General features: G+C 39.4%; 1 protein-coding gene and 1 long non-coding RNA gene across 2 annotated transcripts in view; both read right to left on the reverse strand.

Annotated features, from left to right (window-relative positions):
• The window catches only part of LOC112488661 (uncharacterized), a 9,943-nt gene extending 9,865 nt beyond the window's left edge, over positions 1 to 78 (reverse strand). The window contains exon 1 of the long non-coding RNA XR_003052990.1: positions 18 to 78. This is a non-coding gene — a long non-coding RNA (uncharacterized LOC112488661). The remainder of the gene's footprint in view (positions 1 to 17) is intronic.
• Positions 79 to 1,523: 1,445 nt separating this feature from the next.
• LOC103395160 (rho GTPase-activating protein 42-like) overlaps positions 1,524 to 11,842 on the reverse strand; it is a 13,147-nt gene continuing 2,828 nt past the window's right edge. Inside the window, exons 2-24 of the mRNA XM_008332763.3 lie at positions 11,322 to 11,408; positions 11,175 to 11,236; positions 9,776 to 9,847; positions 8,109 to 8,210; positions 7,908 to 8,018; positions 7,352 to 7,456; positions 6,918 to 7,047; positions 6,732 to 6,832; positions 6,119 to 6,228; positions 5,946 to 6,024; positions 5,776 to 5,815; positions 5,584 to 5,646; positions 5,298 to 5,372; positions 5,116 to 5,200; positions 4,970 to 5,028; positions 4,690 to 4,795; positions 4,036 to 4,195; positions 3,803 to 3,953; positions 2,977 to 3,669; positions 2,741 to 2,900; positions 2,578 to 2,649; positions 2,370 to 2,449; positions 1,524 to 2,055 (exon numbers count right to left, since the gene is read on the reverse strand). Coding sequence (XP_008330985.1) covers positions 1,967 to 2,055; positions 2,370 to 2,449; positions 2,578 to 2,649; positions 2,741 to 2,900; positions 2,977 to 3,669; positions 3,803 to 3,953; positions 4,036 to 4,195; positions 4,690 to 4,795; positions 4,970 to 5,028; positions 5,116 to 5,200; positions 5,298 to 5,372; positions 5,584 to 5,646; positions 5,776 to 5,815; positions 5,946 to 6,024; positions 6,119 to 6,228; positions 6,732 to 6,832; positions 6,918 to 7,047; positions 7,352 to 7,456; positions 7,908 to 8,018; positions 8,109 to 8,210; positions 9,776 to 9,847; positions 11,175 to 11,236; positions 11,322 to 11,408 — 2,792 coding nt within the window. The 3' untranslated portion in view covers positions 1,524 to 1,966. The remainder of the gene's footprint in view (positions 2,056 to 2,369; positions 2,450 to 2,577; positions 2,650 to 2,740; positions 2,901 to 2,976; positions 3,670 to 3,802; positions 3,954 to 4,035; positions 4,196 to 4,689; positions 4,796 to 4,969; positions 5,029 to 5,115; positions 5,201 to 5,297; positions 5,373 to 5,583; positions 5,647 to 5,775; positions 5,816 to 5,945; positions 6,025 to 6,118; positions 6,229 to 6,731; positions 6,833 to 6,917; positions 7,048 to 7,351; positions 7,457 to 7,907; positions 8,019 to 8,108; positions 8,211 to 9,775; positions 9,848 to 11,174; positions 11,237 to 11,321; positions 11,409 to 11,842) is intronic.

Genomic DNA, 11,842 nt, shown 5'->3' on the forward strand with positions numbered 1-11,842 from the left:
TTTTTTTTTTGTCTTACCTTACTTAGCTGTCAGGTTTGTCTGTCTGTCTGTCTGTCTGTCTGTTTCCTTTTCCTGCTGTCTGCTGTCTGGGGTTGTCTGTGTGATCACACTCACCTGTGTGTCTGTAATAAGCCTCACTTGTGTCACCTGGTGCTCTTTGTATATAGACCTCTCTCCCTCACTCTGGCCTAGTGTGATCGCCTCACTATTGTGATTATGTGTGAAACATGTGTGAAATATGTGTGAAATATGTGTGAGTGTGTTTGCTGTCTTTGTGTCCTCTGTATTGGCCATGCCAGCATTGTGTCGAGCATTTTGTTGTAGCTGTTCCTAGTCTGTTCCTGGGCAAATCTGTTACTGTGCTCTGCTCAACTTTGCGTATACTTCTGTCCTGGTTTGTGGAATTTTGAGTTTTGAAATAAATTACCTGCACCAGTCCTGCATTTGGGTCCTGCCTGCCATTTCGATGCACCCACGTGACAATAGCCTTACCATTGTGAAAAAATCCAAAAAAATAAAAAAGTCCCAGAAATGCCTTAAAATGCAACACTGTGTCCTAAAACATGCCACCAGGTGAATATTTTGTGTTTAAAAGTCCAAAAAGTATTTTATCTTAATATTTGAAAAATCACCCAAAACATGCCTTACTATAGCCTTACCATCGTGAAAAAATGCAAAAGTTTTTTTCGAAAAAATGATTTTCAAAATTTTAAGTTTTCTGCATGTTTCTCATCAAAATATAGCCTTTTGAAATGTTTTGGAAATTCTTTTTTGGGGAATGTTTCGACAAATTTTTTGGGTCAGATGTTGGAAACTTTTGATAAAATCTTTTGAAAGGTTTTTTCTCAATTTTTCTTTTCTGCATGTTTCCCATCAAAATATAGCGTTTTGAAATTTTTGGGGAAATTTTTTTTTCGGAATTTTTGATCAGATGTTGAAATTTTTTGGAAAAAATGTTTTTCACAATTTTATCCTTTCTGCATGTTTCTCATAAAAATATAGCCTTTTGAAATTTTTTGTAAAGTTTTTTTTGGGGGAATATTTCAATAAACCGATTTTTTAGGTCAGATGTTGAAAAATTTTGATGAAAATTTTCGAGAAATGTATATCACATTTTATCTTTTCTGCATGTTTCTCATCAAATATAGGAAACAGGATATTTTGGAAATTTTTCGGCAAAGCCATTATTTTTGGTCAGATTTTCGAAAAAATGTTTTTCGTAATTTTATCTTTTTTGCATGTTTCTCATCAAAATATAGCATTTTGAATTTTTTTGGACAAACATTTTTAAAAATTACAAACTATTCACAAAAACAACTTAATTACAGTAATAATTTTACGTGAGTACATTATATTTACTCACGAAATATAATTCTTTACTTTCCACCTCACGTGTATAATTTGTGTCAAATGTCATTCAAATCATATTTGGTTGTGAAAAATGTAAATGTGTTTGTTGAACTATTGTGTTAATATTTATAAATGCCTCTTTCAATCTTACACTGGAAAACATTACTGATCAGAAAAGTAAAATAGTTGCCTTTTATTAAGACAGCATGAAACCTGACATCAAATGTAGGACAATTTCACTATGGCAAGCATAAGTTCCTACTGCTTCAACATAGGAAACAAGAAAATATTTTTTAAACGTTATTATTAATATTATTAATTTTATGAAATTAATAAAATATAAATTATGAACTGTCAGAAATACTGATCACAAGTTAAAAACAAAAATAAAAAACTGCTTACCTTCAATCCTACTACGAGCTGCTAACTAACACAGTACATGTTTCAGTAGAGTAGAGTAGTCAGATATGCACAGAACACATCAGTCAGATTCAGCCCACTGAGACCTGAAGTCCAAACTTTTCAATCACAGTTACATGGTAAATATCTACAGTATGATCAGCAGCACATTGTTACTGTGTGTACTGTAGATGTGGAGTAGACATCATCACAACTGTCAGACGTAGGTGATGTAGTTCTCAGGTACAAGACCTGTTTTACCGTTGTAGGTTGCCTGAAGCCAGCCCGGCTCCACAGATGGATACACTGCAGACACACACATACAGTGACTTTGTTCAGCACAGACACGTGTCCATAAATGAAAATCTTTTTTTTTTATAATTATTTTACATGTGGCTATGTTAGAATGAGCTTAAAATGACTAATGCATGGCATATAATTGGCATCTTAATATATTATAAGGCAAATTGCATTGTGAAATAACATTGTGTTCCATGTAAGACTACCAGATTAAAGTAATGTCAAACAGAACATTATTAAATCTATTTTTCTTTCATTTTATCGTAGAAGTTGATTCCTCTAATTTCCCCAAAATTGAATTATCAGAGTTATTTTCTTACCATTTAAGAGCAGCGCCCCCTGTGGAAAACTCAGTTCATGGCTGTGTTCTGCCTCACAGGAGTAAAGAGCCTTTGCTTCCCTAAAAGAGACAAAAAAAAAAAAATTATAATGATATATTTCAGCTAACCTTTAGCAGCTTTTGGAATTTCTTTTGGTTGGTTTCTGCATCATTTTGGGAACACATACACAGTTGAAAAATAAATCTACCTTCCGACTGAACATATGTCCAAAGCAGAGGAGAATACTGAGCTCTCACGATGTGGTAGTCTCACTGACAACCTGTAAAAGCCAAAAAAAAAAAAGAATCTAAACATATTTAATTTTGAAATCATGCACCTCGCCTATCAGGATATTTCTTCATTTCACTCACACTGATCCAGGCCTCTGGTAACTGTTCCTGGATGGAGCTGCAGAGTTTTTTACGGTTACATCAGAGCCACAGCTCATGTGTGAAGTCTTGCGGGTGAGAGTTGCGTCATGATCGTCCAGTGACACCAGGCTCTGCACTGATCCATGACAACTTTTATAATCTGTAATAAAACGCAGTAAATTAGACCCAGTAAGAACAGAGATGCAAATGTTATCACTGAAGTTTAAAGAACACACCTTCAGAAATGTGGAGGGAAGTGAGGGAGGAGCATGTGGAAATCTGGTAGGGAAACAAGGAAGAAGAGGAGGAAGAGGAAGAGGAGGCTGTCCTAAAAGCAGCATTGTGCTGCAAAGAGGGTGAGGTAGAATTTGTCACTCTGGTTTCTGTGAGTGTTGAGTTGTTGGATGCATTTCTGTCATTCACCCAGTGAATGCTCTTCAGAGAGGAGACAGATGAAGATCTTTGAGGAGGCTGACTGTTCCTGAGAGAGGAGGCGTGTTGCACCAAAGTGCGCTGGGAGGAGTCGGGGGATGTGGAGGGAGATCTTGACTCTTGGACGGACGACAAAGAGACAGTGGAGCTTCCTTTGACAGACACAGTCCTCTCTGCAGAGATTAAAGAGGACAAAGAGGAGGACACAGAGGACGTCTGCTGGGCTGGTGGGAGCTGGGAGGTGGAGGAAGTCTGTGAAGAGGAATGAGGGGAATGCGTTTTTTCCGTTGGCTGCTTCTGATTCTTCTCACAAGAGGAGCGGGGAGACGGGGAGCAGGAGGGAGCTGCAGGTGCTGTGGAAGACGAGCTGAGGTCAGCAGCCGGAGACGATGGAGGGGAGCTGGGAGACAAGCCGTTTTTTTCAGAGGAGTGTGATGACAGAGACCCCTGGCTGCCCATTGGAGTTGTGCTGGAGCTGCTGCTGCTGAACGTGTCACCTGGAGGAAGAAAAGGAAATAACATCCCATAATTAAACACCTGGTCAAACTGACATTGTTCCTCTTCCTGTTTCCTTATTAGTTCAGTAATGACAATAATGACAGACTGGCTGGAGGCTGCAGTGAGACTCACTGTCATTGTCAGCCAGGCAGAGAGCAGGAGGGTAGAGACGAGCTCTTCTCTTTCCAGATGACAAACATATGGCCTTGTTCCTGCGAGGAGCTGAACGAGACGAAGGAGTCTGAAGTAAAGTCACTGACATGTCTGGTGCCTCGTTGAAGATCTGCCACGAACACAGAGCAAAAGTGTTGTTAATAAGCAGCACGTGCATTCATGAGTGTGTGTATCAGCAGGTGCAGTCATACCTTGTCATGGTTTTCAATGATTATCTCCACCACAATGTTCTGGAACTTGATGTTCATCATGGCAGCAACGGTTTCTTCCTGGGACCTCATGAGTGTAGGTCCAAAGATCATTCCCAGGTTGGACACAGTCATAAGGTTTTGGTCACTGTGAGAGGACACCCTACAGGGAGACATGCAAACAAAGGTGTCAGAAAACAACAACAAACGCAAATATCTAAATGCGCAACTTCAATTCCACAGGTTCCACAAGCTTAGTAAATTATATAGATTTAATTATTTTCTCAAAACGTTCAGCTGAGAAGGTGTAGTACAAGCTTTCTGGAAAAAAAAAAATTTAAACAGTTAAAAAAAAACCTAATAATGTAAATAAGAACTGTCCAAAACAAATTCAAAGTTGCAAAAAACATTTTTTTTAAACTCTTATTATACCGATCAGTACCATCAACAGAAAGATTTTAAATGTCCGTAGCTCAAGCAAAGACATTTCTCAAACGCATGAGTTTAATTAACTGCTGGTTAATCAGAGCATTGAACATCAGCATCACCATCACCAGCCAATCATATTGTTCTCTTATATCTATGTGCTTAAACTTGTAGTTTCACATAACTCTTCAGTAAAACAAACAAGGCTAAAAGTTTGAATTTGTTTCATACTTGAGTAGGTGGTTGGTTAACACGTCCAGCATAGCTCTGTTTTTCTCTGGCAGTTTGTGCACCAGAGCATGAATTGCCCTCACTCTGTGTTTGTGGTCATCGTGCTCTGTAAAACAAGGACATGTTTACGACTCGTGGTGAGAGGGTTTGCTTCTGCAGACGTAACAGGCAGTATAAAGTTGCATGAGGCAGTAAATTCATCCCAGACGCTGCACATTATGAATACAGCCGGGGTCTCTCTGCTCTATACTCCTTATGTTGGAGAAGACGTAGAACTTACTCGCTGCCTTGATGAATTCTTTATGGAGTCTGTAGGTGAGAACTGGTTCTGCCAGACACCTTCAAGCAAAGAGGAAATGTTATAATAAATAAAACATCATTGTTGAATAGTTACATCATTGTTGAATAGTAACAAAAATGTTGTACCTGAAATAATTCTTTAAGCCACTGGTGATGGTCTTGCTGTCCCAGGCGTCGGCATCCAGCTGCAGGTCAGATGGAGCTGTGGATGCTGCAGAGCAGTGGACACCTCATCATCCATCAGCAGTAAAAATAAAAAAACCTTAAAACTATGACTGATAATAAACCATGAAGAATGAACATCTCACCAAACACACTCGTCATCAGTCGCTGCACTTTGGAGTTGACTCCTCCAGTCCTGTACAGTCCCAGGGTGGTGATACCTGCACACACACACAAATGCTTTTATTTACGTCCTACATCACTTGTTCCCAAAGGTTCAAAAAAGTTCAGTTAGAAGGGTTTTGAAGCATACAAATACAAAAAAAGGAAACAAAATTAGGAACTCCAATCCAACACTGTAAGGTTTTAGAGTACAATAACAACATGAACCAACTGGATGTAAACATAGATACTTAATTTAAAAAAGAATACCTCTGCTTTCCACCAGCTCGATGCACTTCCTCACAAAGTTAAAACCAGGGTCATTGAGAAAAGCTGGAAAAAAAACAAACTCTCAGCATCATGAAAAGTGCATGTTTTTAGTCTAGTGCTGTAGCCAAGATATTTGATGAAAACTCATGACTAAATACATTGACTGAATATATAAAAAAACATATAACTCACTCTCTTCCTTTTTGCTAAGTAAAGATGGAAGGGTATAAATCTGCAGAGACAGAAATGAAGAGAAATTATTCAACTGTATTTTTAAATGCAACTATATTAAATCCTCTACACTTTTACAGTACTAATACTAAATGAATGACATTGTATTTGTGCTGTAGCTGTAACATTACCGGTTCTTTTCCATCCATCGCCTCCATCCACAGCCTCCTGTTGGCCTCAGACAGCGCCTGCAGAGTGATGACGCCATGTCTGCAGCAAACACAGAGGTTATTTTTACTAACGCACAATCCAGCAGCGTGACGGCATCTATATACTGTCCACTCTTGGGACACGTCCCCCTCACCTCTCCACCACCTCAATGTCGAAGCAGAAGCGTTTGTCTATGGAATCAGTCTTTCTTCTGACGCAGGAGCGCAGCCTGAACATCTCTGGTCCCCCGTTCACCAGGCCATTCTGAGAAGAGAAACAGTGGATATATGCTATTAAAGACTGGTTAGGATTACGTAGCCTCTGGGCTCTGTATCAGGTCAAATTGGTATACAGTTATTTTGGTGTGAATTGACACATTTTCTGCTACAAACCTAAAATCTGAAGATGTAAAATGAGAGAACTCCAAAAGTGAGGTGCTGTCTTGTGTTTAAACATGTAATTTCATTGTGCAAAAGAGTTGTGCCAAAAACAACCACTACATTACATTTAAGCACATTTGTCAAACTCATATGTAGCAATTGACTGTTTGATAAATGTTAACCCTATTTGGCCCACAACATAGACTTCATTTTAAATTTTCATCCCTTGCATGATTGAGTTTGACACAGACACACACATAGGTCACTGCTAAGAACATGGTTAAACATTTACATAAAAATGTACAATTTCTAAAACACAAATTCATTCTTTGTAATAATAGGTCCTGAGCTGGTGTGTAAAACCTCTACAGATGAGTGTGTTCTGACCTGTCTGCTGGCCTGTCTGACCTCCGTGTTGCTCATGGTGAACATCTTGGAGCTTTTTTCATACGTACAGTAGTGTCTGGTCCACACACTCCCCAGAGGACCTGTGACCAATTGCACACATTTTGGGTTTAGATTTTCTGGACGGTGTAAGTGACATCAAGAGACATGAGATTCTGTACGTCTCACGTTTCTCCTGTATGTACAGATACCCCTCCATGGTGAAGCAGCTGGGGGCTTTGAAGTCTTCTTCTGCAGATCTGATCCTCTTCATCAGCCTCTCAACCTCTGCACGAGTGCTCTCAAAGTTATTGCGAGCCTTAATAGCAAACATATGCATTTCAACGACATCGAAAGGAAGTTTGTAATGTGAGAAACATAAAGTACATGCAGTTTTTTTTTATCAGAGAACAGTTACACAAACCAGATTTGTGTGAAATAAAGCAGAACTGAACACAAGAACTATGTTTTTTTTTTTACATTTTACAGCAGACATTGTCGTCTGGACTAAGGGGTTCACAAATGTTTCCATGAAAAGTCCCCCAAACAGCCTCTCAACTGAATACCTGTATTATTATGTATTAAATATAGCAAGAATAAGATTTCAGACCGCACACACTTACATTCTGCAGGTTAAACTGGAGCTGCTGCTTATAGGGCTCAAACTCACTGGCCAGCTCATAGCCCTCATGGTAGAACGTAAACAGACCCTGCAGGAAGGCTAACAGCTAGAGAGGATGGGAGGAAATGGAGAGGGAAAATGTTAGGAGGGGTCACTGGGCTTTTAGAGCATAATGACAGCACTACAAAAGAAAATCATCAGCCATTTGCCTAAAGAGCCACAAAGTCTCTGTGGTAGAAAAAAAACTTCAACTCTGATTGTTGTTTTTTTTTTTTTTACACGTGTTTACATACAACAAAGTGTCAGGGAGGAAAGAGGTCCCAGGACAGGAAATGCTGCTACAGCAACAGGAAGTGGGGTTTACTGATATGTATCATTACAACATTTTTATCACTGACCAAACAGTGTTTATAATGCATGGCTGACTTTCTATGATCTTCTCTCTACAATCACAAGATGGAAAATGCTGATATTGCAGAAAGGCTTCTGAAAAAAAGCGCTTAAGGCAAATAAAACACAAACACTGTGAGTATACATGCATGTGTGTGTGAACGCACCGGCTCCACAAACTCAAATTTTTTCCTCTCCTGCACCTCCTGGATCTTGAACACGTACTGCAGCGACGCATCGTAAAACACCTGCCTGTCCTTACTCATCTGTGAATCAGCCTGTTACAGAGAACAGACACATCACACTTATGTCATACAAAGAAGAAAAAAACAGGTGTGTTTGGCCAGAGGAAAAACACTTCACTTTACCTCATGCAGTTGAGACTCCTTCTTTTTGGAGGAAACGCTGAGGTGTTTCTCCAGAACTGAGTAGTATCGCTCTGTCTCCTTATCAAACTGTTTCTTTCCCTCCTGGCGGAAATGAGAGGGGGACGAAAACAGCAGAATAAAAAGAGAGAAATATGTTTTAGACGAAGACAAAAGGGGACATCAAAACACGAGATTTACTGGATCTGCACAATCCCAAAACAATTAAATTTTTACATTTATGCATACAGCAGAAAGTGGCCTATGAAAAGACAATCAAGCAACTCTTATAAAGAGACTGTTATTTAATAAAGTAAATGTAATTAATTTTGAAAAAAAAATAGTAAAGTGTCATGTTACTATTTGGTAAACCTAATTATGCAGAGCCATTTGAGAAAATATATCAAATCAAGTGTGAAAATTATCACGTCATAGTCTTTGAAATCAAACAATTTAATCTTTTTAACTGCAAAGTATACAGTTGTAAAATGCATATTTTTAAACTTTAAAAACAACTTTTTGATACATTGAATTAAAAAAAAAATAGATTAGGACACTAACACTAGTCTCTGCAACATTACAGAGAAATGAAGGAAACAAATTGTCTGTGACTCAACAACATACTGTACTAATTGTTACTGATGTATTAATCATCATTATGATATTTGGTTGATGTTTAAACCAACATCAAAGGACTAGAACCAAAAATATCTAGAAGATTACAGATGTTAATCATGTGGTGGGAGAGGAGGGAAAACGATAGCTTCCCAGAATTAGAGACTCATGTTGTGGAAACCACAGATGTCTGCACTGAATTTCACATCCATTGATTCAAATTGTGACCCAACCAAAAGATGGGCATTCCCTCCGCCATGAGACATCATCTGCCTCGAAATATCAAAAATACCCTAAATCTACAGTGACATCACAACATTCCCCTCTACTCAAGTCTGCAACATCCTGTGTCTGATGTTTTTAGAAGTAAGAGTTCAGATGGATATTGGAATAAACAAACATTCCAGCATTAATGGACCAAAAAAGCTAACAGGAAGTGCAGTGGGACCATGTATGATCTAAATTAAGAAGTAGAGCCAAAATATTAAAGGCAGAATCTCTGTCTCAGAAAAGCTGCCGCTCGAGACTCCAACCGTACAACCCTTCCTTCATGACAACATCAGCGTGAGGAAGTGAGTCTCACACGCTCCTGCTACATTCTACAGCTTTGTCAGGTTGCTTCGATGGGCCAACTAAACTTGGTCCAGGGTGCTACCATTACATGGTTTGTACTTGTTTTGAGCACCGAAAAGATCAACAACGTGAATTCTAAGACTTGAGACAGCTGCTGAAATCAGACACCAGTGTAAACCAGAGTGTTTACACTGCCTCTGTCTCAGAGTTCAACTGTGTCTGTCTCCTTGTGTCCGTTCCCATGACCTTGCTACATTGGACTGGGATGCATCGTTTATCAGAACAGGTCAGATTCTTTGAGCGTTGACTGTGAGGTCAGCTGGGACCAGAACAGAACCAATGACCAGTGGAATTACCACCCACAGCATCAGACACCCAGTAATAGGGGAGAGCTCACAAAGAGAGCTTGACCTACGTTTGAAACTGGAGCGCTTAAACATCCTGTTATCTGTCTATATTCAATTTTATTCATGCTGATTTACCTTAACAGCACCAATCTGCTCTTTACGAAACCTCTCCAGGGGAGAAATCAGCACATCATCAGCGTTCTGGATCTGAAAAAAAAAACAAAAACGTGTCAGCAAGGAGAATAATTTAAGATATACAGTGTTGAATGGGATTATCACCAAACAGTAAAGATACAGCTAACATCATTTCATTTAGGCCATTTGTCCAGTTTGGTCATATAACAGCAAGAATATGACTGAGGCAGTACTGAGGCCGCACAGAATCTGGGATCAGAGCTCTGGTGTTTGTATTTGGTCTGTGTTCTCCTCAGTCATGTGTCTGTGTGTCTCTTGGAGTGACATCTCCATCCAGCTTCTTCTTTTTTTTTTCACTGTCTGGCTGATTTTAAGCACAGAACTCTAAAATGACTACCCTCTGCCCTACACTGTGACTAAATTTAAACTGCAGTTTGGTTCTGCTCTGAGAGAAAGTGTGCTTTCTTTGTATGTTCTTTTTTTAGGCAGGTTACAAAGAAGCAGGGCGAAACTGAAAACTCAAAGAATGAGGGGCATTGTCCACTCTGTGTAACGGTCCCTTCAGGCTCGACAGGCAGGTATTTCAGACAAGGACATGTACAGGGGATTTGCCCTTTAACACGATCAAAAAAGGGCAGGCTGAGAAGTTGAGATGGAGAGGAAGAGGTAAAAATGAGAGTTAATACTGAGAAATAGAGGGAGGGGGAAGAGGGCGGGTGAGACAAAGAGAGAAAATGCGAGAGAATGAGAAAAAGAGAGAGGGTGAGAGAGAGAGAGTGAGAAACACAGGACCCTTTTATGGACTTTCCCAGGCAGTCAGGACTGAGCTTAGTCCCATAGGGGAATTGGCAGAATAGGTTCCACATGGTTCCTCTGTAACCAGACCAGGCACATGCACGGGCACACACACACACTTACAAACGTACACAGACACACTCAGGCTACACACAGTAATGAAAGTCAGGTTAGCCCTCACAAAAACTGTGCCAGACTCCAGTAACTCCCACACAAAGAACTCTGGTTAATGGAGGGTCTCTGAGTCAGTGACGTTTTTTTTTCTGAATTACTTTGGACACACATTCACACACTCAAGGTTTCACTTTAATGTGTGACTCAAGCTTGAGGGGAAACCAGATAAAACATGTGTTGAGGGAACAGAGTGATTCAGGGTTAGTCAGAGACAAAGAAAATTGTTGAGAAAAACTATAAATTTAAGACTTTCACTTGTCGTTAATGCCTCAGCAGCGGTTTAGCATCCCAATAATGTCAGAAAAGATGGCACATGGATGGTGTAAACTATTGGTTTTCCTGAGACAATTTAGACAATGGGATTTTTACTACCACAGAATCCTATTTGACATATTTTACTCTTCTCTGTTTGCAACATTTTCTTCCTCACCAGGCGTTTCCTCTCCTCCTCCATGGTGCTCAGCAGCTGAGAGAACTCCTTTAATGACTGAGCTGTAAAAGAGGTCATTCACCTTCAGCATGGAAACACTGATCCCACTCTACAGTTGATGTTGTTGCCAAAATTTCTTGGGCTCACCTATGTTGATCTCATCATCAGTCTCTGCATCGCCGATACATTCAAACTGGAACTCCTGCAGAGACTGAGAGAAGCGCAGAGACAGACCTGTATGAAAAAAGACAGAAAGAAAAATACAGTTGTTCAAAAGTGACAAAGAAACTCTCTTACAGTTGAGGACAAATTATTTATCTTTTTTGCAGGTATTTCCTAAATGAACATTATCTGACCTGCATGAAGTCCAATTCAAATCCCACAGCGAATCTGTGTAGTGAGCTTTGATCAAAAGTCCAGAAGAAAAATGGAACTTTACAATTTGAAAATTTGGGGAAAGATATCTGAGAAGACTTGATTTGAGATGTACTGAAAAATACCACAATTGATGCAGCCCATAATTTACAGAAAGTACGTTTAGAAATGCAAAAGAGAACATGTCCCGGATGTTTCTCTCTAAGAATTATAATTTCTAAAGGGCAACCAATAACTCCATCTTCATAATTCTTCATAATACTTATAATGGAATTTGATCATGAGAACACTAA

This window comes from Cynoglossus semilaevis, chromosome 19, assembly GCF_000523025.1.
Source record: "Cynoglossus semilaevis isolate Cse_v1.0 chromosome 19, Cse_v1.0, whole genome shotgun sequence".
NCBI classification, from domain to species: domain Eukaryota; kingdom Metazoa; phylum Chordata; class Actinopteri; order Pleuronectiformes; family Cynoglossidae; genus Cynoglossus; species Cynoglossus semilaevis.